Source organism: Dermacentor silvarum, chromosome 1 (assembly GCF_013339745.2).
Source record: "Dermacentor silvarum isolate Dsil-2018 chromosome 1, BIME_Dsil_1.4, whole genome shotgun sequence".
NCBI classification, from domain to species: domain Eukaryota; kingdom Metazoa; phylum Arthropoda; class Arachnida; order Ixodida; family Ixodidae; genus Dermacentor; species Dermacentor silvarum.
This window is the reverse complement of record NC_051154.1, coordinates 247,823,088-247,850,484: the sequence shown is the minus strand read 5'-3', so window position 1 is coordinate 247,850,484 and position 27,397 is coordinate 247,823,088. Positions and strand designations below refer to the sequence as shown.

The following is a 27,397-nucleotide window of genomic DNA, read 5'->3' as shown; positions in this document are numbered from 1 at the left end:
GGTACGAAACAACGTCGCGCTACAATGCCGAGAAGTTGCTAGCTACGGATCCCTCGTTTATTTTAGCTGTGAAGCCCATACCATGTAAAAATAACTCCCGTCACGATATCGGCACCGCTAAAGAAACTCTGCACTGTCACAAAAGCGTGGCTTTATTCTTTCAACGAAGCTAGCGTAATGTGAATGGAAATTAAAGGACTGCTTCCGGAGGCAACTGCACGGGCAGAGCGTCAGGCCAGCGCCCAACAGCATCTTAAGATCGACAACTGCCTAGTGGGCGATTGCTAGAATCTTGCTTACGCCTACCAACGAAAGAAAAGATAACGCCAGCCGTGGTCTATGCTGAGCGTTGAGGCTCCCTAGCCTGGGGAATCATCACAGACATTTCGAATTGGGCGCCGCAGTCCCGCAACACGTCATCAGCGGACGTTGCGTTTGCACCAGATTTCCGGCGCACCAGTTCGCCGCGTTTCGGTTTCACGAGGGAAAAATACTTGATTTTCGCGGGCTGTAGGGCTTTACAGAGTGACTTTTTCGTTGCTTTAGAAACTTATACGGCATCGTCGTTTCCGTAGCTACAAACTCGCCATTGGCAATAACCACAAAACGTCGGTAATTAAAAAGTTCGTTAGGCAATTTTAGTTAATTACCCATGTAATTCGCATGTTTCTCATAATTTCTGACGTCCGCCGAACCTGAAAACTTCCTCCTCAAGATAATTCGTATTTTTCTCAAAAAACCTACCTTTAGGATTTTTTGAAAGTGTTCGCTGAAACACCCTGTATATATATATATATATATATATATATATATATATATATATATATATATATATATATTGCATTTCCAACAATAAACCAGTGGTTGTTAGTTCAGCGCCTTGTCTGTCGTACTCACTTCGTCCCGTCCTGGCGCTGTTTGTTCCCGTCCTAATGATGTATACCAACCAGCCCAGACTAGCACACTCCGTCAGGAGTACGCTCATTTCCTGAATTGTGTGCAAAGTTTTCTTCAGTACCACTGTTTCTTGAAGACAGACACTATAGCGAGAATTTCGCTGCCACAAAACTGTACAAGGACAACCTTTACATAGGGTGATGTTGTGGCCATCTTTTGAGCAAACTGAAAACGCCGCAGTTTCTGGGCTATCGTTCTTTAATTGAATGCAGCGCCCATGAACTGTTGGGCAAAGTGCAGGCCGTACTTCTCATCAATGTTTTCTTGGGTGGTTATAACAGGCGCTGATCACAACAAACGCTGCTTTCATTGGCACGTGATTCGGTGGAGATCTGTCGAAGTCTTGCTTCTTCTCTTTGCGGGAGTGGTCTTTGGTAGGTAAGCAGGTGCGCCGGCCAGTATTGACGGAACAGCACCGCTTTCGTGGATATGCTCTAGGAATCTGTACAACCTGCCCTTCTATCACACCAGTGTAGTGACGCTTAACGAACTAGTCCTCAAAGTGGCACTCGCACACTACCGAATGCGGTTGAAGTTCTTTATCAGTGCGTTGAAGTGCACACTCCAGTTTTTTGAACAGTTCTGGGTCCCGCGGCGTCGCAAAAATAGCGATATCTTCTGCCCTTGGCTCGCATGTTTGTAGCCGGATCGACTTAAAATACGCGCAAAGCAAGTGGTCTCCTTCCTGTTTCTTTTCGGCGTAGCGACATTTTCACGTGGTCCGGGATACTGAGGACCTTGATACTGGCAAGTGTTATCCACAGTATTCATTCATTTGCCTAAACATTGAGGTAACTGATAAAATAACTGTGCAATATCATGGTTGCGAATGCAGCTCAGCGTGCCGTCTACCTCTTAGCGGACGACATAATGACTGTTTTCGAGGTCGACTGAATAAAACAAGGAACATCACACGCTTATAGTGTCTTTCGGCGTATATTTCTCACTTTATTTCAAGCTTTAATTATAACAAACAAAGTATTTGAAATCTTACAGGCGCGCAATAACTGTAGTCTGAGTAGCAGACGACGCGCGCTTCGCGACAGACCTCCGACCGCAGCGTCACTCCTGATGCGGAGGAGCAGTGAACTATGCCGGTCGGCACACCTACCAAACGAGCCACCGTACCTACACTAACTACACTCGTGTCGCCAGTGTACGTAAAAATAAATAAATAAAAAAAAAGAACATAGCACTATTGTTACCATGGGTGTGACGAGGCATAGAGTTTTCTAAAATTATTGCATGAAACTCTATGCAATGCTCTATGCGACGAGCAAGGTAACAATACAGTCCAGCCACTGTAGTAACCATCACGGTGGTAACAATCGCCACTACCCCCATAGAGTTACAAGCGGGCGCGAGAGAGGAAATCTGGGGGCCTTTGCTCCTTAAATATTCTTTGCCTAGGTACTACGGCGGAGAAGTTTCTTCGCTCGTTTTGTACGCGTTTGTCCCTAGGCTAGCCGTCATGTGCGTTTGGTGTGATGGCGCGGTGCACAAATTTTTATTCGCCACTACCCCGTTTCAAAGAGGATACTCGTAATCCGTTCATTTATTTATCCATCATTTGTACATAAAGTTTGGAAAACGAGGGTCACGTGACATCAGGCAAAAGCAGCAAAAGGCTTAAGCGCGTAGCCAGTGGTTCTTGTAGGCTTGTTAAAAAGAGCGATGGAAAGCGGCAGTTCTCTGCCGGACTATTTACGTCCGCTTGTCGTGTCCGAGAACGTCGCATCCGACGACTCTGACGACGACGAGGATGAAAACGACTACTCGGATGATGATGTTTGGCCAATCTTCCAAAGTGGGTATGAGCCACCAAGCCAGCAAGCTTGCAACGCCACTTCGCCGGACCACACGGGCACCGAAGAGGAGTCGCTTGTTGGTGCGTGAAAGCTTACCGAAACGGCTCACTGAGTTATGAGGGACGCCGTAGTGGAGGGCTCTGCATTCTTTTTCGCCAACTCAGGCCAAAATATCGTCTAGCGAGCGATTTCATTACCCATTCTTTTCGCGTTTTCTCACTGGCTCGGCGGCGTCCGAGCAGCGTCGGAAGCATTGAGAGAACGCTCAAATAATGAATAATGAAATTGACACTTTCGCCCGAATGTGAAACGTTGAAAACGATAACAGAGTTTTAACGTTGCGCTCGAGCTCTTCGCAGTGGTCTAACAATACGCTGAGGCGGCACTGTGTACTTTTTACGGACATGTCAGGGCCTTTTGCGCAGCGTTGTATTACACGTTGTATTACAGATGCACAGGGCAGAGCGCCCACGATTTAAGAACATTTATATTTTGTGCACACCTGTGCGGAAGTGCAGCATACTCGCCATTCTTCTAGGCTTTCTGCAAAGCTAAAATGATTTACTGAAGTTTTCAGAGCAAATTGCACCAGAAGCTTTTTTAACTACGATGTACACACGAGCTGCTGACATGATATCATCAAATTGTAATTCGCACATGCAAGAAAACATTTCTCTTATACGGGGAAACACAGTCAAAGCCTCTTGGAAGACACATTAACATTTATGTCAAAATGTTATGCAGACCCCACGCACTGTGAGAATTGATGCAAGCAAAGCTTTCTAAGCTGTTCGTTTTCATTGACGATATTTGGCGGTGATTTTTACAGCATACGTACGACAGCCGTGATGTGGTGTGAAATGCTATCTTGTGAGCACCACTTGGGCGTTTGTCTGTGTAGTACACAGTGAGACTTGTTTGCTCGACCCGTTGTTGTGTGCCATTTTCCGTAGCCTGCGAGAATGTTAGCACTGTCATTCCCTCACATGGCGCATCGTATCAGGGCTGAGAGAAAGAAACCTTTTTATTGAAGCCTTAGGAGAAATAGCGGCCAAACCCCGTGCCCGACCACCCCAGCATGACTGAAGCCCAGGTGGCCCCCACTGGTCACCTGGGCTTCAGTCATGCTGGGGTGGTATTCTGTAAGAGTCTAATTAGTGGACTGTCCATTTGCTGTTGCTGATTGGCTGCTGCTTCACGTGCAGGAAGGTGCCAGCCAGTGTCCTTCCTGCATATGAAGCAGCAGCCAATCAGTGACAGTCGAAATGGACAGTCCACTAATTGGACTCTTACACAATACCACCTCAGCACAGCCTCCCAGTGTTGCAGGGTTGGTACATTGTGGCTGAAGTGTTGATTTGCTGGGCCACCGCTTGCATATTGTCGTCTTGACGTCGCGGTTCTTTAATGTGACTGTGTTCGCACGCCCTGTGTCAGTTGTCAGCATGGACAAACTTATCATGGTGTTTCTTTTCTAGAAATAGCATAAATGTGCCGTACCCTAACTTGAATTATTATTATTATTATGATTATTATGATTACAATTTTACAGGTTGTCCGCTAGTGTTGCCATGTCTAGTAATAGCGTTTTTCTTATTGGAAAGACCCCAAATGAAGCATGCTTTCTGACAGCACCTTTCTCTTGCAAGCTGCGATGCAAGCTGCAATGAGCAAAGCGTGTCTACCTATTCACCCGTTGCGTCACGGCGCTGGCTTTGCGCATTCCGTCTCCTCTTTCTACCACTCTTTTGCCCCTCAGGGCTGTTGCACGCGAGTGCAAAAGTAAGCGCTGCAGCTTCTGCAATGCGATTGCGGGGGGCTCACTTGTAATTACAGACTACCAGAGGGCATTGTGTCAATGGCCAGGGAGCTGCAGAGGGCATTGTTGCGAGACCCCCGGAGTTCGTTGGAAAAGTCTCATAGACACCTCTCCTGCGCCCCTGCCGTGTACACTACACACATTCTCAACCACCCCGATATGGCGTGCAAGACAACAGCAGCAGCAGTGGAAAAGTTGAAGGAAGAGGCTAAGAAAGCTTCACATTTAAAAGGTCCCCGTGCGATATCCTTAGAACATCCGTGGTAGGATATTCAAAACGTGTGATATCCTTGGGATGTCCATAGTCAGATATCCAAAACTGGACGTCTGGTGGATGTTCCATTTGTATCCAAAACGGTGCCACGACATTGGGACATGATTTGGATGTCCTATGGACCAAGTGTTTTCATTGTCAGCTCTTCAGCAGGTACACTAATGTGTGTACGTACAACGCTCATGCCGGAGGCCAGAACACTGCCCCGGCTCAGTCGGAGCCAATCAAGCAGAGCGTGACGGTGCATCCGCTTGGCTTGGTAGCTGTTGCAGCAAAACACACTGAGTGTTTCTAGAAGCCACTTAAAGCCTGTTTCACAAGGTAAGAACTTGCTTGCGTTTTCGCAGTTGTGGCAAATGAGCCCTCAGACCCGTCGTGCGTGCGATTTTTCGATGTTCGGAGTGTTTAACTTTGGTGCAAAAAGTGCATGTGGCAATGACGGGGAACCAATCACAATGTGAATCGTAGACACATCGCTATGGCCTGCCTGCTTAATTTTTGTTTTTATGAAGGAACACACTTAAACATAAAAAGAACCTTCCACAAAAACATTTTATAAGTTGTTTCACCGTGTTTTCATCGAAAGGAACTGACGCCAAGAATAATTCTGTCCTCCGCTAGATGCTCGCAATGCAAAAATCACAGCTGCTGCGCTCGGTACATGTGAAACGGAAGTGAAAATTTCGCATTTGCGGAAATCGTTGCTGCGAGAAACGCAGTGTAAAATCGAACCATGTGAAACAGGCTTAACCCTCCAAGCACAGGCCTCGCATGCACCGTCGGTAGCAGGACAGCATGACAGCGGCGCCGCCATCAGTGATGGTGCTAACACGCCTAGAGTACCCGTATATTTGCTATCACAATAAGGTGCATTGCTAGACAATACTACCCCTTAGGTTCTTCAAGAGGCATCCAGATCACAGCACACAAACATTAGTGCACTGTGCCCCCATCGGAGTATGGCCACAGCCTCCAGAGTTCTTGAGTCATTCTTAGTGATAAAATAAGCACTAGTCAGCACATCGCACTAACAATTCCTTGTAAATTGTAGTTTAGGTGCTGTACATGCACAGTCATGGTCGCTCGAGTGTATGAATGAGCAGTATGATCGACACAGGGGGCAAGCAAGATGAACGCTAGTGATGTTTTTGTGGAGTCACTGCTGGGCCAGGTATACTTGTATTCCTCACTGGCAGCATAACATTCTGCTTTTCCCAGGGTCGAGCATTGCTGAGATGCCAACTGACCTGGAAAACTGCTTGGCCCTCAATCGTGCTCAACGGGAATTGCTGGAGAGTGCCATCGGCGAGTTCGCAGAAAGGCTCGAGAAGAACAGGTACAATTTGGGCACCAGTTTGGGCATGCATTGCATTCTTAGTTGTGTGTGCAAGCCATAACATAGTGCAGTGTGAATGACATTTCAATAGACGTTTTGCATCGGCGTCTCTGCGGCCGCTATACTTGTGTACTAGCATGAGGGAAAGGTGGTTCTGTGACTGCAGGTAAAAAAGTGGCTAAACCTCTTTTGAGTCTTTATTTGTTCCAGACATGTACATTGCATGGCTGAAGAGATGGGGAAAAATCCCACTGTATCGTGGCATGACAAAGCTCCCTAAAGTATATCAGGCAGTGGCATACTGACAGATAATCAACAAGTATATTGTAAACTACCTTCAGCCAATACGACTACAATACCCAAAATTACAAATATTGTCAATAGTGTGAAATCTAAAAATAAACATAAAATTGAAAAACATACTTAAATTTAATTCTATGAGAAGGCATCACTAAAATATTTTCTAAAGGTTTTAAATGAAAGAGTTATTATAGAAGAATAATTTAAACTATAATTATTTAGAGTCAAAGGAAGAGCATATTTAAATGCTTGCATCCAATAATTAGTGGGCGGCCGAGGGACATACCAGAATTCATGATGTCATGACATGTAATTGGCTGGATTTCTGTGTAATAACCCATGACACGGCAAATCTAATGTCATTTACAGCGAATGTTTGCTTTGTTTGCTGTCCTTTGTTTGCTGTCACATGGTAAAACGTAATGACATTCACATTTACAAATGAAGGAATTTGCCAAACTCATGTGCATGAATTTTGGAACCGAACGTGTATCCTTGACACCAGGATCCTACCGGTCAGCTTCAAACAGTACATACTTTTTGGTTTTTTAACAAAAGTAACTGTCTTCTGTCAATTTTATTACCTAGTTGTTACTTTAATGACTAAGTGCATCACAGTGCATAATTACAGAAAGCTACTCTCAATCCAGTGACTAGACGACCGTCTTTGGCTGTGGCAGTCGTGTTTGTTCGCTTTGGCCGCGGCCACTTCAGTTGATTTGAAGTAAATGCACAAGTGTGTTTTGCTATGGCACGTGCCGACAATGTGGATATTAGGAGCCTGCTGCGCATCAGAGCGGCGATGACAGGCGACTGCCATTCTCATTCTTCTTCAGCAGAGATAGCGGACGCGCCCATCATGCTTCCCGCCATGTTGCTTGCCTGATCTTCGGTTTGGCTTGACTCCACTTGGTTAGCAGGGTCGACAAGTTAGTGATCTTTTTTAAAAGCACAGTGTGAAAGGGAGGATCACATATTCCAGTGGAATTCAGCATATTGGAGTATAATTATTGAACAAAAGTGGGTGCTCAAAAGTGGACAAACATCTTGTGGGCCTCTACGGTTTCACTTGTCAGCTGATTTCTGATTTCAGCATAACGACCTGATTTTAAGCATTGCAAAGATCTCAAAGGCTGAATTTATTGCCTATGCACACATTGTCCAAGATGTTGTCAATGAGAGGCAATGGGTACTGCTCAATGCCACTCACATTGAAGCAACCGCAAATGCGCACCATTACGTCCTTTTTAAAAACTGGAACAATGGGCGTTGCCCATTTGGAATGCAACACCGGAGATATTATGTACGCAAAGACTAATCTGTCAAGCCCCGTGACACTTTTTCTTGCCTTGAACTTGTGGCTCGAGTCATCCTTGATATACAGTCAGGCTGGCGTACCTTTGATGAGACCAGTACCTTCAGTAAAAAGCATAGCTGCGAGTCGGCCTAATTGGAACAGATTCACTATTAAAAACTTTGAGTGCAATGAAAAGGTCGGCGTTTTGCAGCAGTAGTTTCGGCATGTCCTACAGGACTGGGCTTGAAAGCATAGTCTGTGTGTATATGTTCAACACTTGAATGCATTCGATCTATTGCTGAGAAAACTGGGACCATAGGCGGAAAGTTTTCATTTTTCCGGGGGAAGGGGGGGGGGGGGGGGGCTGGGGCTCGACCAGCTTTCCGAATCCTGCTCCTGCTTATATATATATATATATATATATACCCTCTGCTAACAATTTTCGATTTCTAGCGTTATGGCGACAGCAATTAAATCGACACTTCAGGCAAATTGTCGGGGTGGTCGTCGCCGTGATGATCTGCATTAAATACAAAAGCCATATACATGAGCGGCCCATACCCTGTGGGTGCGGGAAAAAGCTCGTAGCAGTGAGCCGAAAAGGTTGGCGGCTTGATGGGCATTATTTCCCACGCGCTCAATATTCGGGTTAGTTGTAGGTCACGTAATCAAACGCGAATGGGAAGGAGATCACGCGTCTTCTCCTCTAGCACTGCCGTAGCGTGAATGACTGTGCGCGGCTGGCGCTTATGGGGCCCGCGTGCCATATCTAATTGTTGGTAATCATTGGTGCGGTGCAATGATAAAGGGCGACCAGGGATGGCTGCTAACTTCATGCGTGCTGTCTTCCTTGCTGGGCTGTCTTTCTGCGCCCTTAGTGTTGCAGAGTTAAGAGGCAGAGGTCATCCATCTCCGGCGGGGGGGGGGGGGGGGGGGGGGGCTCCCCCGGGAATATTCTGGAGGGGGCTCGAGCCCCGGAGCCCCCCCGTAGTCTGCACCTATGACTGGGACCATTGCAACTGTCGAACTGCATTGCACTGTTGCACCTTCATATGAAACTGGCATTGTCAGTGCACTAAGAAACGGCAGCCTTCAGAGATGGCATGAAAGCTGTAGCTCTGACTTCTTCAGCTCTGGCCATCAGTGACGATATGTCTTGTAAATGTTGTTAGTATTGACGTCCATAGTCGCTTTGATGCTATTCCCCCGCATGCGAATGTTTTTTTATGGGTAGTATCAAGAGTCAGACTGACGATCAAGAGTCAAAGACTGACGATCTAGGTGCCTTCCCGTGCCTCGTCCCCCAGCTTTCGCATTGTACTTAGCTCGATCTCTGGGAACCGCCACCCCAGTGGCAACAGACACACTTGTCAGACTTAAAGTATGTTACATCTATGTTCCGAATTTGTGCTCCCAGTGCTTTTGAAAAAGCTAGGTTGCTCAAATGCTGGTGCTAAATATTTTTTTACCTGTTCAAAGAGCCAATATTGTTGCCGATTCTTGTGGGCATTTGGGAAAGCTTATGTCAGGCTTGAAACATATCCTATACATCTCAACTGTGTGGCACGGTAATACCATGTTTTAGAAATATTGCATATATGGCTTCTTGCCATTGTAGTTATACAGATGTCTAAACTGATGAACCGACTGTAATTAAAAAAAGGATTGAAGTGACAGTAACAATGCATTAGAACGACTGCAAATTGGGCAAGTTGGAGCAGATTTATTATAAGGGATGCCCAGAAGGAACGAAGACCTTGTCGTTCTTCGCTTGTGCCCTTATACCTTTTGTTCATCATTTATAATGAGTAACAGTGCAGTTTTACAAGAGATATTTGTTTCTGGCTTACCCCCCTGTGACATACATGGCAAGGCATTGCCAAAAGATTCTACCACAAAGGTCACGCCGATGGCAACACAGCCACCTCCAGTGGAGGCACGTGCTTGTGTTAGGAAACCGAAAATGACTAACTTGAAGTTGCATTAGGCAGTTGCGTTCCACTGTTAATCTGTGGAATTTCATTATGCACTTGTTTGACAGCTACAATTTTTGCTGGGAAATTTTCACCTTTGTGTTATTTAACAAAGCTGAAAATGCAGAATCGGTGTGTATGTGACAGACAGTTATAAAATATGTCTGAATTAAAGAAGATTGGCTTAGAGTGTTCGTGCTCAAAAAATAAAATTGAGGGCTACAGACAAGGACATACCCAAATCCAGATTTTATTAACAGGATCTCTCCGGAGAGGGAAATTCAAACCAATTGTAATAAGTGCAATTGCATCATTACTCTTGACCACATGCTTTGGCAGTGCCATGCGGTCTTCACAGACTCTGACAAGGAACCAGAATGGTGGCGGCAAATGCTACACAGTGAATCACTCTCTGACCAATTACGGGCAGTCCAGAAGGCCCGTGATGTGGCTGAAGGGCTCGGCCTGACATTTCCAACATGGGAGCAGCCCTCGTCAGCCTAGGGTTGACCTTCTGGACTCAGTAATGTTGTTCATACCGTACCATAAAGATTTGGATTTTCGAAGCAAATTAACATTATCATTTCACACCAAACCTAAACATTACTTTTTTTATTGTATCATTGACAAATGCATCTAAAATGCAGTTGACCAACATAGTTTAAGATATGATTGTTATTGGACCGATTTAAACCGGCTTGAACCATTATATTTTTCCCTCTGGCACTGAGCCTGAGCCGAATAGAAAAGCATACCTGCCAACTTTTACAGATTTATCAGTGCCAGATTTTTCCTGCCCATTGATGATTGTTGTATTGACAAATATTTCAAGATTTTTCATTTATGGTTACTTTATGGCAAAAACAACATCAACAAAGTACAATCGCCGAGTTATTTCATTATGGCCCAATTTTTTGGACCCATTGGTAGGATTGATAGAACCAATATATAACGGCAACCGAATGTTCCAACAGCCATTACGTGATTATTGCATTCACAAACTTCACAAACATTCCTGCTTGTCTGCGGCACAGATCATTGTTGCTGCGACTATATAGAGCAGAGTATGTTTTCGCAGCATCCCTACAGAACAAAGTCTGCGAATAATTAAGAAACAGTAAACATAATGAACCAATAACTTCTAGTATTTTTCAACAAAGCTTAGTATTTTTTGCCTTCCACTGCGGTGTTTTTCGAATTCTAAGGTTGGCAGGTCCGGAAAAGTGTTTCAATTTGGCACCCCAGTGGCATTACCCCAGAGTGTGCTGCCTGATCTTGGATGCCATGGTTCACTTGCGTCATTCTCTGTAGGTAGCCCAGTCGGCATCACTGCCATGTGTGGATGGCTTTCTTCTATTCTATGGATGCACTGCCTAGTTCTGATGTTTAAACTAATTTGGTCAATGGCCATTTGTTAAATGCATGAGAAGTGGTGAAGGTTTTCCCTTGAACACATCTGGAGGGTCCTTGCTGCTAGTGCAGGACTAATGTTTGGTCCAGATGTTCATTATCGATAGCATTGTCTGAGCACTTCTGTGCTTGAACGTATGCCAGTGTTAAGCAAAAAAGTTTTGAGCTGGTCGTCAGCACTAAGGTTGTCACCGAAATTCGTGTCTGTGTGTAAAATGCAGGCAGCTGCAGAGGGAGCTTCCAGCACAGCTTTCTCAGCGTGCGCAGCGACCCCAAAAGCCACGAGTGCGCAAGAACTGGTACCACTCCCTGGTGTTTCACCACCCTTACTTCAGGGATATTAATGGCATGTCGGCACCGAGGAATGAGGATGCAATTGCCAAGCAGGCCAACAAGGAGCTGGACCCGTACCTGGCCCCATCTATGCCTTGGACCACTGACGAGAATCGCATGCTGGTAGGTGCTCAGTTGCAGGCTCTGTGTAGTCAAGAGGGACAGAGATTGAGCACTGGTTGTAAGCATGATAAGGCGATGCATGAACTCGCATCACAGCAGTGACATTAAGCATTTAATTATTCAGGCAGGAATAGCGCTGAGGACGAAAATAAAAGGCACATCAAAAGACGATACGCTCTGTTGGCTAACGAGTCATTTATTTTTGTGACAGGCAAATATCTAAATTTGCTTGAAAGATTTGTCACCCTGTTTTAAAAACGCACGGGGCAGTTGATTAATTAGCTTGCTCTACATTTGAAGTACTGTTTGATTTTCCAAACTGTCAAACATCTATGATTACTGGCTGTGTTATGTTTGTGCAAATGTAGCACTCCCTTCTCTACTTACTTGTTCACTCGTGGGAGTGGCTGGTTTGATTAAACTTGGTCTGAAGAGTGTTGCCTAATCTCTTAAGGAATGAGTTGAATCATTGCCAGATACCAGGCTTTAAGAAAGTGCAAAAGTTACTCACATTCCGGGACCTTGTCCATTCACATTTAATTCTGAAGCAGCATTTTATTTTTATCCTTTTTTTAGTAATATAACTTTCAGGGAAGATTGATTGCTTGAATCGGCAGGCATTTTCAATAGTGTATATTTCCAGCATGCCTGTGATCTTGAATCATGTATAGTCCGCACTCACAGGTTGCCCACACCACATGAAATTTCTACTTCTAAAACATGTACAGCCACAGGCTGTAGTCCTGAAAGTATAGTTACAGCTCCCCTTTCTCTTTTGGTTTTGGGGGTCTAGTATCTCGCAGAACTGACCACTGTAGGTTGGGCTTCAAGCCACAGGGCTCCGTTAGCCATTGCCTCGCTTAATCTGGCATGGCAAGAAAACATAGTTATGCCCTAAGCTAATGGAAACAGGTTTGTCTCTGGCGACACCCTGCACAGCACTCGGTCCTGGGGCAGCGTGGGAAGCAAAGAGGCTCCCGTGCCAAGAGTGAAAATACAAGAAAGGAGTGCTGTGGTTAGCAAGTCGCTGCGAGAGGATGGCTCCCGCTGCTGTGCTGCATACTCTCACGATGATCAATAGGCCTGCTTGTGAAAGCTAGAGCAATCGCTTTTTTCCACCACTTTTTTTTTGTGTGCTCACGATGGTTTCGACGGGGAATTTAGGGCGCAGGCTCCTTTCCCAAGCGTATCATTCCTAAAGGAAGCCGAACAGCATGTCAGGGTACACTTGTGCCTATTGAACCAGTGGGAAATGTTGGCTTGGGCCTCCAATAAGTGTGACTCAGCATAGTACGACTACGCATGAGCATTAGGCACTGCTCCTCGGCTTAGCGTTTGGAAAAGGAGCAACACAAGGTGCACATTCACCATAGCTGTAAGGTACCGCAGATGAATTGTGTCCGAGCGATGCCCAAAAAAGGGGGCCGGTGGACGAGAGGAAAAGTGTGTACATACCTCGTGATGTCCCATAGAGGTCTTCCCTGTGCTAGCTCTGCCTATCGCATCGGTTGCACCACCGCCGCAAACCGGTCTGTGGAAAAAGGCACCCCGACAGTACTTGTGAGTGAAAAGGAGGTGACGGGGCGACAACAGAATAGGCAAATGCCTGCACAAAGGCATGAAGGCACACCTCAATCCCCACAACATATGGCTTTGTGCTTGGATTGTGCATCGATATTCAAATCGGAATGAACATTGCAGCTTTATTTATTCTAGAATACCTGTAATTCATCCTGTAGTTAGTCACAATTGTTAGTAGGTGCAACATCTTGTCCCCCACAGTGTTTTTTATCATTGCTGCAAATTTGCAGCTCCTGCTACTCCGATAACCGTTTAGGAAGGCTTGCTTATACATGGTTTTACTATTAGACTTGTCGGTTATGCATATTATTGGGTTAAATCACGCAAGGTGCGTACTTACTTATACAAAGTGCTTTGTTGTTATACAATCTAACCCGGCTATATCAAACTCGCAGGGGATTATGAAATATATTGTTCGATATATTGATAATTCGAAATATAAAATATGCCTATTTGAAGCTTACCTGAGAACTCCATACGTCTTGTGGACTGTCTCCCAAGAATGTGAAAAGCAGGAATTTACAGATCCTATGTCCAGAGCCACTCAGTGAAAACATTGAGGGCCATTCATTTCTTGCGGAGCATGTGTATTGGACTGAGAGGACTTTTGCATTCTTGAAGCACAATGGCATTTTTCATCCCGATCATGAACGTCCACAAGTAGTATGCTTCAATGCATAGCGGTTAGTTCATTCCACTATTAGTATGCTTAACCGCATTACATGGTTATGATGCTCCACCATTATGGAGCACAAATAAGACTCTTTGTGCTCGAGCCCTTCGTTTTTTAAAAACACAGACCTTGCTCATTTTTCCTCCGTGACCAGAACTTCGCCTTTTCGTCAACATGAATATATTACCGATGATGTGAGAAAGATTGCAGTCTCGTTAGAAGAAGTGCACTTGCAGGGGCGCAGTGTGGCGGCGGCAGCGTTTCATAAATCTAATGTGGCAGTGAATGGGAATTTGATATACCATATTTTGGCATGTATACCCCATTCCATAAATTTAAAGTATATACCAGCAAAGTCTGGGTGCGAGTTACATGCAAATTTTGCCTTGAGGTGTAGCTACGCGGCAGTGCGCTGCCGTGAAGCCACACCTTAAGGCAAGGTTCTCTACTATTGAAAGTTTTGTTATCTACTAGGGAACCTCCACCCTTGACCCACCCCTACGTGTTGAAGTTCTCTTCTCCCCTCTTTCGTGTAGCCGGTTGCTTGGCGACCATAGATCCTGCTGTGCCGGCTTGTCTGTGCCGGTCGCTCCGCTGGCTCGGCCACCGCCGTGTTGCTCACGCGTTCGTATGATCCACAGCGGCGCGGCAACGCGTACGGAACAGCCGATTTTTTTCGTATTGTGAGAAATGTATTTTGGCCGCCGGGGAATGTTACGAATTCGTATCAAACCGAAATTTGTACCAGCCGGGATCATATCACCGGGGAGGGGGGGGGGGGGAGGGGGGCGTTTACTGTATATACCCGGGTTTGATATATTCGTGTTCGACTGTATACGAAACCTAAAGTTGCCCTTAGCTAAATTCTTTTAGGGGTTGACGTATTTTAAGCTGAAGGTCTCCTTATGTTTGCATTTGTTCATTTAATCCGAAGAAAAGATAATTGGGAGGAGTGGAAGGCGAAGGATGAGCTTGGTGTTTCTGTGTTACTAGTTTCTTGGTGTGTGCTGTGTTGAAACTTGTTCACATAGCCTGCACCTCCTCTTCAATACTGAGCAATCAGTATTGCACAGTCAGTACGCTAGTATGTGTTTTTGAAGTTTATTTTTTGAAGTGTGCTCTTTATTTTTTTTTTAAGGGAAAGAGGGAACCGAGATCAAATGCTTTGCGCCTGACTGGTCGTCAGTTACCTGTACCACGGCCGCTGGATAAAAAAAAATTACACCATCTTCCCGTAGGGGATCCCTGAGTAGTATGCGAAGCAGCCATGGGGTCGACTCAAGGTAGTTTTATCAGCTGTATAAACTTGGACATGCAGCAGCACCAGCAATAAGCAGAACTGTTGTCGATGCTGTCGGCGTTTTGCCCGTGTTCGCACCGAACGCGCGCGGCATTGGTGACTGTTGCCGGTGCCTCTGGGGCGCCTACCGTCGCGCCTGTAACCTAAGCTGCTTTGCATTATCGCGCGCGGAGCCGCAGGTGTTGCCATTCGTTGCTCCTTTCCTCTCCGGATTGTGCATCGGAGAGGAGAGGAGGAATGCCGAGAGGAGATGAGACAAGGAGAGGAGGGGGAGGAGGATGCGCATGCGCAGTGCGGGTGTGGACGCCGCACGGCGGATTCAGGGAGGGACATAGCCACGAGCATAAGATGCTTCGCATCTAAAAAAGGTGCGGCCCGTTGCGTGGCGCCGAAACGGCGTCTCGGGCCTAGTTCTCGCGCCCGCTCTGGCGCCACTACTTGGGTACAGCCGTTCACGGAGAAGCGTTTCCACAGCCGCGTTTGTACGCACCACAGTGACTCTTATAACGTAAATAACGCGTTTTAAAGTTGCACATTACAGGTTGAATATAAAGTCCTTATTAGAAGTGCCGATTACCCCACATATGTGAAAAGTCTGCTCTAGGAGTGCCAATCTTTTGTTGAGTGAGCCTCAATGCTCTCCATGAAGGCTGCCACTCGACTCGCATGAAATGAAAAGAAGTGTCTATTACAAATAATTGGGAGTGGATTTACGTGTTTCTTCAAGACGACTTGAAAATGATGGATCGCGTTTATTTACAAGATGATGAATGCGAAGGTATCGCTCAGCGAAAGCAATCCACGGCGCCCCACCTGATCCAGCCCAGCTTCGTCCCACGTTGGGACGGGAAGGCCAAGCCTCACCGTCGCATCGTGGGCCTTCTGGACAGCCCGGAGTTGATCAATCCATTCGTGGCTCTTTTTACATAAAAAAAGGTGCGGCCTGCTGCGTCACGTCGCCATCAGTTGGCGAGTGCGTCTCAGCTGAGGACAGTTGCGGCCGCTGTTTTTCGTGGGCTCGAAAAAAAAAAGTTTCCTGGGCTGGGGGCGCATTGTTTTTTCGCATGTGTGGCGGATAACCGGGAAACAGTCAGGATCGCAGTCGGAAGCACAAGCCTAATCTTCGTGTTCTCTTTATAGTCATTCTCAGTAAACTGTAATGAACATACCAGCGACCTGTCGCTTGCCTCTCACTTTCTTCCTTTCCCTGACGGGCCTTGGCGAGAAATATTCTTCAGCCACGCTTCCCGACGCTGTAGATCGCAGGGGAACTTGTGGTACTTCATAGCAGCGTCTCTCCTCGTGTTCGAGTTGCACAGCGGCACACAACAGCTTCTCGGCATCACACTGCTAGAAAAAACCGTCTGCCACACACGCGCACACCAGAGAACCATACTCAAGCACAAGAAACATGAGGCCAGCTGCTCACACACACGATCACACAAAACACACGAGAATGTGCACGAAAAAGCACATCAACACGCATAAATCCTGAGGCAACCACATTGTAGCATGAACCAGCGTCTGCCTTGCGTACCGTAGCAGTGGTGCCCTCACCAAAAATAGCGGCCGCAACTGTAAACTTAGCTGAGACGCGCTCGCCCATTGACAGCGGCGCGACGCAGCAGGCCGCACCTTTTTTTTATCCAGCGGCCGTGCCCGTACATAGTTTGCACAGTGCACGAACTTATACATCAAACACCGTATACACATGAATTTGATTAATACACCAAACAATAAAAGTAGTGGTATGATTGTGATACACAAAAAGGAATAACTAATTTAATAATGCTATCAAGTAATGTGGTGTACATAAAATCTCAGTACAGCAAAAAGAAAATGTGTTTTATTTGTTATATACACTGAAAAAGGTAACTAACAATTGAAAACGCTGTCATACACTAGAAATAAATCATACAGTTAAACCTGGATATAACGAAATTGACAAATTCCCGAAAAACTTCGTTATAAAGAGAATTTCGTTATATGTAGGTTTGGCACGAAAATTCGAAAAAGAAACGCTTACCGTATTTACTCCATTCTAACGCGCACCCGTTTTCCGTTTTCGTCGAAGCACTCATCCTTGGAATGTCACACCAGGTACTGGATGCGTGGACGCATGTAGTTTCGCACAAGCACGAGGCATTGGCAATGAAGAGCGAGTGTCACGATGGCGCCGTAACGTCGTATAGTGTTACAGTAGAACCCTGCTGTTACGTTCTCGGGTGCTTCGTTTGCTCGGCTGTTACGTCTTTTTGGGCCGGTCCCGGCACAGCTCCCATAGAACCCAATGCGTTGGTAACCCCGCTGTTGCGTCGCAACTGTGGGACCGTTCCCGCATCATACGTTGCGAACTGCCACCTTGCGCCGGCCCGAGCGGCCGTTTTGACTTTTCATGTCGCTTGGCTTGGTGGCTTGACAATGGCATTGGCCGCTCAAAGTGCCGGGGGCGACAACTATGATGTATTTTGGGTTACCGCCAGCAAAAGTATGGCCCTTGAGATCCATATTTGCTGTCTAAAGATGGTGTCTATGACGCGTTGTGGCCCTAAGATTGGTTTTGGCTCATAGATGTTCCGTATAAAGTCCAAGGGCGATAACGCAGTTGCCGCGTGCACTTTGCTGTATGTGCGAGTGAAACGATGAAAATGTGCGAGGCGAGCTGACAACGGCATCTACATCTCGCGCGCGCAAGAAAGAAAAGCAGGGAGGAAGCGCGCCTTCTTCCGTTGCGCTCGAGGCACCGGCGAGGGGGGAGGGATAGCGGGTGGCGTTGTACTGTACTCTAGCATCAACTGCTTACTGCGCCGTGGGTCATGCGGGCCGTATCTTGAAAGCGATCTGCGTTGGGGCAGAGTCTAGGCAGTGTAGGTGCGTCGGCGGCTCGTAGCTTTGTGCTTGCTGTGTGTTCTCGGTGCTCAGTTTGCGTTGAAGCGATAGACAACAGCACGAAGGTCACTTCGCTCACTTCTGCAGCGGCGCTTCCACACGCTGCCAGCGTTTGATAGCGTGTCTGCGCCCATCGAGTGTGATGTATCACAGCGTCTGCCAGCGTGTTGGCAACATGAACTGGAAAAGGAGAGTGCCGGTTGGCGGGCTAGGCCAGCTGCATGCAAGCGGCAGGATCAGGTTTGAATGAAGGGAGGGGGAAAGTTCACGCCCGTGGCGGCAAGATCGCCGAGTTGAGGGATGCAGGCCCGCCTCGCACACACTTGCACGCATGCACACGTGCACTTGCTTCGCATTCCGTCGCGGCGGAGAAAGTGCTTCCGGTGTCTGCTCGCGCAAGAATGACAAAATTTGGGGCGAAATCTCTAGGTTGTCGGCGGGAAAAATTTGTTATTTCGAGGGGGTCTCCCGCTGCCACTTCATTACGTAGAGGTCTCAAATACATGTGCTTCTATGGAGTAACGGTGGGAAATAGAAAAACTTCGTTATATCCAGGAATTCGTTATATGGAGGTTCGTTATAAGCAGGTTTAACTGTATCATATAAGAAGCCAACAAACAGACACCAAGGAAAACATAGGGGAAATTACTTGTACTTACTAATTGAATTAGAGAAATAAGTTAATGGTTAGAGCATCGCACGCGTAATACGAAGACGTGGGGTCATTCCTCACCTGCGGCAAGTTGTTTTTCATCCATTTTCATTTCAATTAACTTATCATTTCTTTAATTCAGTTAGTAAGTACAAGTAATTTCCCCCATGTTTTCCTTGGTTTCATTGTTTGTTGGCTTCTTATGATATTGTGAGCGCTAACTGTGCAGTTCATCATCATCTTCATGTGTATATACCCATCCTCATAATCATCATTTTGTCGGGTTGGTGTTCGTTGGCTGTCTCGCGCTGTGTGACAATACAGTAAAAGCTCGTTAATTCGAATTTAACGGGGACACTTAACGAGTTCGAATTAACCGAAATTCGAACTAACGAAAGTGATTAAAGAAAGCCACATCTGATGACAAAAAAAAGGTAGAGCACCTCTAGGTACATTTATTTGCAAAAGAAGTCAGTAATGGTTTTCTGCTTTTTGCCTCTGAAAGCGATTGCTGCCGCTTTATCTTCCAGAGCTCGAATGAGCCGGAAAGCATCGTCTTCGCCTTCTTCGAAACTGAAGAAAAGCCGGGCGTGATTTAGTCCGTCCATCACCTGTGCCAACGAAGGTCGTACCGGTGTTTCACCAACATCATCATCTTCATCATTCGCGTCGTCATCATCCACGGCTGGGTTTTCGTCTTCGCCGACGACTTGGGCGATGATTTCATCATCGGTCACGGCACCGCACACCGCCACGCAGCTGTCGACAGTCACGTAGTCGCCGAAGTCCACATCGCCGAGCACCTCCCGTACATGAACCGGAGCGCGGACGTCTTCAACTTCATTTGCGTCTTCGTTAAGGGCTCCGAAACCACAGTGCCGGAAACAATTCACAATTGTTTCTGTAGTTACCTGATTCCAGGCACGCACAAGCATGTGCAGGGCTGTGAGCAGAGTGACGGTGTAGCTCTTATTATCGGAGCACAGGAGCAACTTCTCGAGAACGTGGCGTCTATAAAAGCTTTTCAAAACTTTTATAACGCCTTGATCCATAGGCTGAAGAGCCGCAGTGGTGTTAGCCGGAAGAAAAACCAGCTCAATGGCTCTCAACTCGACTTCCACCTTGTGCGCCGAGCAGTTGTCGACGACGAGGAGAATCTGCCTCTTGCCGAGCTCAAATTTTCGGTCGAGTTTCCTCAGCCACTGCCTGAAAAGCTCGCCCGTCATCCAGGCCTTCTTATTTGCTGCATAGTCGGCCGGCAGCGTGCGGATGTTCTTAAAACATCGAGGCTTTTGCGACTTCCCTATCACAAATAGGGGGAGCTTCTCGGTTCCAGTCATATTGGCCCCGAGCAACACCGTCACCCGCTCTTTGCAACGTTTGCCTCCTGCGCACACGTCCCCCTTGTAGGTGATCGTTTTGTCCGGCAAGAGTTTAAAAAACAAGGCTGTCTCGTCGGCATTAAAAATATCAGATGGTGCGTACCTGTTCAGGTGGTCTAGTAGCGCACCATTCCGCCACACGGTGCAGGTTTCCGCGTCTACGGCTTTGGCTTCGCCGCACACACTGCGGAAAACGAGGTCGTGTCTGTTCCTGAAGCGGTGAAACCATTCGTCCGAAGCGGCGAAGTCGGAGACGTTCAGACGTTGCGCGAAATCAGCCGCCTTCGCTACGATGATGGGGCCACTCAATTGGATATCCTGGCTCTGTTTTTCCTTGATCCATGTGAGCAATGCTGCCTCCAGGTCCGGGTGCTTAGCTGTACGAATTCTTTTCCGATCCTTGGCGAAAGTTTCAGCCGCGTAGGAGTCCTCAATCGTCTTCTTATTCTGGATGTAGGTCGACAGCGTGCTTCTCGGTATATCGTGCTTTTTGGCGATTTCGTTCTTACTCTGTTTCCCTGCATCCACTTCCCGCACAATTTCCACTTTCTTCTTCAACGTTTTAGCACGGTACTTTCCACGCGACGACATAGCGGCATGCGAGCAGTGTCGGTCTGCGACGGACGCGTACAGAACAAAAGAGAACGGCGCACTCGTAGGCTTAGACATTGCGATTGCACTGGCGACGGAGAGAATGGCCGATCTCGGGGTTGCCACCGAACGCACTGCGTATCCCGCTGTCCATGACGATGCGGCAGAGCATTTGCGAATAAACGCAAGTGCTGCCCCCTACAAACACGCGATGATGATAGTGTATGTCGCGCCATCTGTCGCTTAACAGCAGAGACTGCGAGCTGGCTACGGCGGCGCGCAGTTCGAATTATCCGTGGCGGGCGGGATTAGCATTCGAAATAACAAGCTTTTCAATACATGGGGCTCTATGGAGCATGGCCGGACTGTGCCACTTAGTTCCAATTATTCGAAAATTCGAATTAACGAGGTGCGAATTAACGAGCTTTTACTGTACAAGAGCTCTGCCTTCGTCCCGGGTGTCGTCTCACAATATGATTAATAAAATCGGGCACCTCGGTTAACCCCCTTTCTTCTAGTTTATTACAGAATGAGGGTCTCGAATCTGGTGACATTGATGCCTTCAGGTAGCATGTGTGGGTTTATTGACCGGTTGCCTTCAACCAAAAAGATAACATACTGGTGACGCTTGTCGCAGAAAGGATGTTCCACATCTGCTGCCAACGTTTGTGAGTGGTGGCGCTGGCTAACACTCCCAGTGTTAGTTTAGTAGTAAAAACAAATACTCCAGAAAGTGTATGGGAAAACAATGCCACAGTAGCTCAATTGGCAAGAGCATTGCACACGTAATGGGAAGATGTGAGATCGTTCCCCACCTGCTGCAAGTCGTTTTTTCGTCCACTTTGATTTCCATTAACTTATCATTTCTTAATTCACTTAGTAAGTACAGTTGAATCTCGATAATTCGAACTCGAAGGGGCCCGAAAATTTGTTCGAATTAAAACAAGTTCGAAGTAAAGGAAGGACGTATTTTTGAAGTATTCGAGCACCATAGCACGATGCACGAACGGTGCGAGTCGTGAAATATCGCGGCGCGCAAGTTCATAAAGGAGCACAACTGCCCATGCTGGCCAACGCTCGGTTCCCGATAACGGCAGAAAATGAAACTTCAGGGAGCGGATGGGCGTGCGCGCGGAGACCGTGGAATGTGAGGGAGGAGGGCGGCAGGGAAGCGGATTTGACCTCGGCAACTATGCCGCTTCCGTGGCAGTGGCTTCGGTGGCTCCCCTCACCCTCTTTCCCAACTCCCTCGCAGCTCCCTTACCTTCGACGGTCTCCGCGCGCGCCTGCCGCCGTGCCGGCGTCACCTTGGCGCCAGCACAGCCCGCTCCCTGAAGTTTCGTTTTCTGCCGTTATCGGGAAGTGAGCGTTTGCCGGACCGTGGAATGTGAGGGAGGAGGGCGGCAGGGAAGCGGATTTGACCTCGGCAACTATGCCGCTTCCGTGGCAGTGGCTTCGGTGGCTCCCCTCACCCTCTTTCCCAACTCCCTCGCAGCTCCCTTACCTTCGACGGTCTCCGCACGCGCCTGCCGCCGTGCCGGCGTCACCTTGGCGCCAGCACAGCCCGCTCCCTGAAGTTTCGTTTTCTGCCGTTATCGGGAAGTGAGCGTTTGCCGGACTGGGGCCTCCGCCGCTGATTAAGGGGTCTCAACAAAGCTTTTGCTCTATGGCAGTGTCAGAGCAATGCCGGTCGGAGGCGCTGCTGCGTTATTTGGCGAGCTGCTGAGAGCATTGTCGGTCCGCGGTATGTTCGAATGAACTGTCCCAGATGCTTTCGCATTGGAATTACCGAGAGTTTTTGCCCATTGAAATACACATAACTTTGACGGGACCACAGCGTCAGTTCGAATAAACCGGCAGTTCGAATTAAGCGTGTTCGAATTAACGAGATTCGAATGTACAATTTCCCCTATGTTTTCATTGGTGTACTTGTTAGTTGGCTTCTTATGATATGAATAATAAAATCGGGCCTCTCGGTTAACCCCCTTTCTTCTCGTTCGCAAGAAATAAATGTATCTTGTGTTGTAACTAAATTAACTCTAATGTGAGCATTTTATTTAGTTTGTCATGCTTCAAAAATAAAGGTGACATAATGCATCAGTTCTCCTTCCTAAACTCAGCACTGGCTGTCCCTTTCCCAAAAATGCTGCTGCTTCAGAAGTCTGCACAGTAGTGTGTTGCACATCCATCTTGCATCAACTAGATAGTTCAAGATTCTCTCTGGCTTGTGCCTAATTTTCATCGTGTTTGAGTCACTGGTAATTGTTGTGGCATGTGAGCAGTGATTGTTCGCAAAATGTACAACCAGATTTTTCAGTATGCCTGAAAGGTTGTGCAAGGGCTGAATGCAAAAGAGGGAGGGCAAGGCTGATATTTCAGAGGGGAGTCTTTAACAACATTGGGGGGCCTTTTGCCCATCTCTGACCAGGGCGAGACAGCCATTCTTTTTTCTTGAGAAAGCAACTGGCAGGCACCTTGCTGTGCCAGCATTAGATTATAGGGTACACTAGCCACTGAGGACAGCATTATTTGTATCAGATATGTGCACAACTGGCGCACCATATCCATTCTTCCCGATGGTTGTGTCTCCGCCAGGTTGATGCAGTAAAGGCCAACCTGCTGCAGCAGAGTCTGGATTCTCTGATGGACCGCAAGCAGGCCCTGGCCGAGAGGCTCCTGAAGACCAAGGACCCCAAACAGAGCGCCGAGCTTACTGAGCGCATAGACCAGCTGGACAAGCAGGTGGGAATCACAGCTTGTTTGTGGGAACTATCACGAAAAGATAACACTCCTGGAGTTGAGCTTTAAACATGACGGCTACCGCCCGCTATTTTGTTTGCACAAGGTCAAGACATTGAACAAGGTGTCAGTCAAAAGAGAGCAGCTTGAGTGGTGAGGGCAGAGGCATGTAATTACAGGTTCTTGTGAGATTATTGCGCATGCAACGGCAGCCTTGGTGCGAATAACAGACAGAGCTGTTTATACACAAAATGCTATCTTTTCACACTAAACTTTTACGAAAGGGAATAACCTATATTTACAACACAGTAGCACTTGGAAGAAAACATCATTATACAGTCGAGTCCCGCAACAACGAAATTCATGGGACACGCGAAACAGTTCATTGTGGCGGAACTTCGTTGACGTGAAATTAGTCAAACAGCAAAGCCGCGAACGAAACTGAAACCATCGTCTGGGAAATCTTTGTGATGGCATGGGGGCAAAGATTGAGACGTACCGAAGGCAGTCAATAAAGTGTCGACTTCACGTGTGGAGATGGGTTTGCACAAGGCTTACCCGACGAGCGACGGTCAGGAAAGGGCACGACGCTCCTCCACTCCACAACGCACAAAGACGATACGGCAGGGTTCGTTGACTCTCCCACACGGCGCAGAGAAGGCTCCGGAGTCAGATCGCCAACAACCACGGGTTTATTCACCCAAGATACAACACAGTTCTACAGTCACGGCGCTTACGGGCCAAGGCTCGCCGCAAGACCGATCGAGTATGCGCGCCCGCTGCGCCACGGCTAACCGGGTAGCGGTCCGCCAAGCGCGATAACGAGGAGTCGTGAGAACAAAGGTCTCATGTAACCACCTCGTTGCGAGCCTGTGAGCATCTGCCGCCGCGAGAAAGCGCTCAGTGGACGAGAGTTCGGGTGGAGAGGGTGCCCGGGGGCCGCTACGCGGGAGGCCAATCAGGGCGCGTCCCGGTGACGTGTTCTCCCGGGGCAAGTCCAATCCCGGGGAGGAGAAGCACGGTTTGTGCAGGAAAGTAGGTCTGGCGCACTCGCCATGTCCGCCATGTTGCCGCTATGGCGGCGGTTCCCGGAGATCTAGCTAAGTGCCACGCTCGAGCTGGGGGACAAGGCGCAGGAAGGCATCTCGATCCCCACATTCCCCCCCTCCTAAAGACCGAGGCCAGCCTCCAAAGGTGGCTGACCGAGGCCAAGTGGCAAGGTTGACTCAGCCAAAGAGGGCTAAGCCAACGGGGCAAAGTCCAAGAGGGTGTCATCGTCTTCCTCAAGACCAGGGCAGGGAGAAAGGGGCCCCAGCAGTCCGAAAAGGCGAAGACGTCGCTTCCCTCGACACAAAGCCAGGTGTTTGCCTTGGCCACCAAAGTTCTGCATACTGGAAGGGCCCACTGCCAGGAGGAAGAGTCGGCAGCCCAGGAAGGCAGGGGCAGGGCCGCACCATGGTTCAGCCAGCAACACTCGAGGTCCGCCGGACAGGAGCAGCCAGGACCGTGCGAGGCGTGGCTGCCATTTTGGCACAGCAGCCACCACAGAAGTCGCTAGGCTCCCCGGATTGTTCAGGATCGGCAGACCGGGATGACCGGCAGCCAGGTTAGCAGCGGAAGCCGGAGTGACCCTCCTCGGCCAGTGGTCAGCGCCTGATTGGGGACCAGCCACAATTAGTGGCCGCCTAGGCAGCAGGAGGCAAGGCTGGCACGTGTTCATGGCCCCCAGAGGCAGGAGTCAGTCATGGCGAAAGGACCAGGAGCAGCAGGCCAGGAGCAACAGTGGAGCCAGGCTCAGGGAGAAGTCTTGACGACACAAGGTAAAGGACAGGAAAGCCCCCCGGCATAGCCGGCGTGCCAAGAAAGTTGCCCGCCTGGCTGACTGCCCAAAAAGGGGCGTTTGCCAGGCTGAGGCTTGGGCAACACATAAGCGGGTATACTAGGCCACATGGGCCTGTCACCGCTTCGATGTGTGCCCTCGCGCTGTAGCTACATTTCTCCATTCACCAGCATGGTAGGGAATGAAGTCCAGCTACCTGCTAGTGGGAGAAAGCTGACTAGGCGTGTCCGAAGGCGGGTGAGCACGAGAGGGTGTATTAGGTCAAAAGGGACTGTCACCGCTTCAACGTGCACCCTCGCACCGTAGCTACATTTCTCCATTCACCAGCATGGTAGGGAATGAAGTCCTGCTACCAGCTGGTGGGAGAAAACCTGCCTAGGTGCGTTTCCGCAGGTTGTACCGGTGGCGTGGCCTGGGGCCAGCCGTATCACGGTTTGCCTGCGGTTCGTTGACTGCCTCCCCCTCTCCCCAGTCGTTGCTACGGGCAACGAAAGGTTTGAAGTCCGAGACGTGAACTGGACCGCCGACTGGTCTCCCTTGGGAGTCAGCCAGCTTGTATACCAGAAGGGGCATTTTGGTCTCCACTCAGTACGGGCCCAACCATTTGGCCGACAGGGAGGCAGAGATGCCTTTCGCAGTGTCACTGAAGACATGGTTGTGTCCGAGAACGAGATTGCCGACACTATAGTGCACGTCCCTATGTGACCGGTCGTATGGGGCTTTTTGTCCAGCTCGCGCTTTGGCCAGGTTGGAACGGGCCAGGTCAAGGGCCGCGTCCATCCGTGAGCGCAGTTCTGCCGCGTAGCCGGAAAGGCAGGCTTTCGTGGCGCACGCCCTGCTGTCAGTCCGCAGAACGCAGTCCATGGCATTTGGCAGCTCTCTCCCGAAATTGAGGAAAGCGGGCGTGTACCCAGTCGAGTGGTTCACTGTGGACCGCAAGGAGAAGCCTATCTCGTTAAGACAGAGATCCCAATCCCTGTGCTGCTGGGCAAAGGCCGCGAGCAAGGGCTTGAGGCTCCGGTTAATCCGCTCTGTTGGCTTGGCCTGTGGGTGATACGTGGTTGTCTTGCGGTGCTTAATGCCAAAGGCAGCACACGCATCCACGATCACCTTGGCCTTGAAGTAGGACGCGTTGTCTGTTATCAGCTCTGCCGGAAAGCCGAAGCGGTTAAAGACCTTGGTCAACTTGTCCCAGATTGCGCGTGTAGTTAACTTCCGAAGGGGAAAAAGTTCAACCCATTTCGTTAAGTGATCTGTGACAGCCGGGAGAAAACCGTAGCCTCGCCCGCTTCTGAGAAAGGGTCCCATAATGTCACAGGCCGCGACTTGCCAGGGTAGCTGGCTGTCGATTGGCTGCATGAGCCCGGGGGGTTTGCCTGCGCGAGGCTTCACATATTGGCACACGTGGCATGAGCGGGCGTAGTGAAGAGCGACACGCTTCATGCCTGGCCAGGTAGCGGAGCGGCACAACTTTTGGAAAGTCTTAAGGCCACTTGCATGTCTGGCCACCCGCGAGTCGTGGAAATAGCTCAGGGTGGCTTTCCTTAGACTGCGGAGTATCACCACCTTTAAAGACTCCTGGGGAGCCTTTTCAGATGGGATATAGGGCAGGAGAACTTTATCGGCGTCCAGCAGATACGTATCCAGTGTGCCCGCAGCAATACCAGCTGTCCGGGTATGCCTGGCGGCTTTGCCGCCCCACTCCTCTTGGGAGCTCAGCTCTTTGAGTCCGTCAACAATTTCTATTTACAAAACGGGTCGTTCTGCTTAAGCAGATACGGATCCCACATGCCCGCAACAATACAAGCTGCGTGGCACTCGGCGCCAACAGCAATACCAGCTGTCCGTGTGCGCCCGATGGCTTTGCCGCCCCGCTCCTCTTGGGAGCTCGGCTCTTTGAGCCTGTCAACGATTTCTATTTACAAAATGTATCGCTCTGCTGAGCCTTTAGTAGCTCTTGCCTGCTGAAGACGATACCAGCGGGAGTATAGGGGTTCACCGGGTATATACGTCCTCTCCCGAGGCTGGCAATCCGGGGATCGCTTCGCCGTCGGAGGTCGCGCCTTTCGAGCCATTGGAGACTGAGGCTCCGGCTTCTACTTGGTGCGAATGCTCATGGG

At 48.6% G+C, this 27,397-nt stretch overlaps 1 protein-coding gene across 1 annotated transcript in view; it reads left to right on the top strand.

The window, feature by feature from the left end:
- Positions 1-2,389: 2,389 nt before the first annotated feature.
- The window catches only part of LOC119438615 (snRNA-activating protein complex subunit 4), a 121,452-nt gene continuing 96,444 nt past the window's right edge, over positions 2,390-27,397 (top strand). The window contains 4 exon segments of the mRNA XM_049660627.1: positions 2,390-2,845; positions 6,077-6,194; positions 11,396-11,630; positions 23,294-23,440. Of these exon segments, the coding sequence (XP_049516584.1) occupies positions 2,632-2,845; positions 6,077-6,194; positions 11,396-11,630; positions 23,294-23,440 (714 nt within the window). The 5' untranslated portion in view covers positions 2,390-2,631.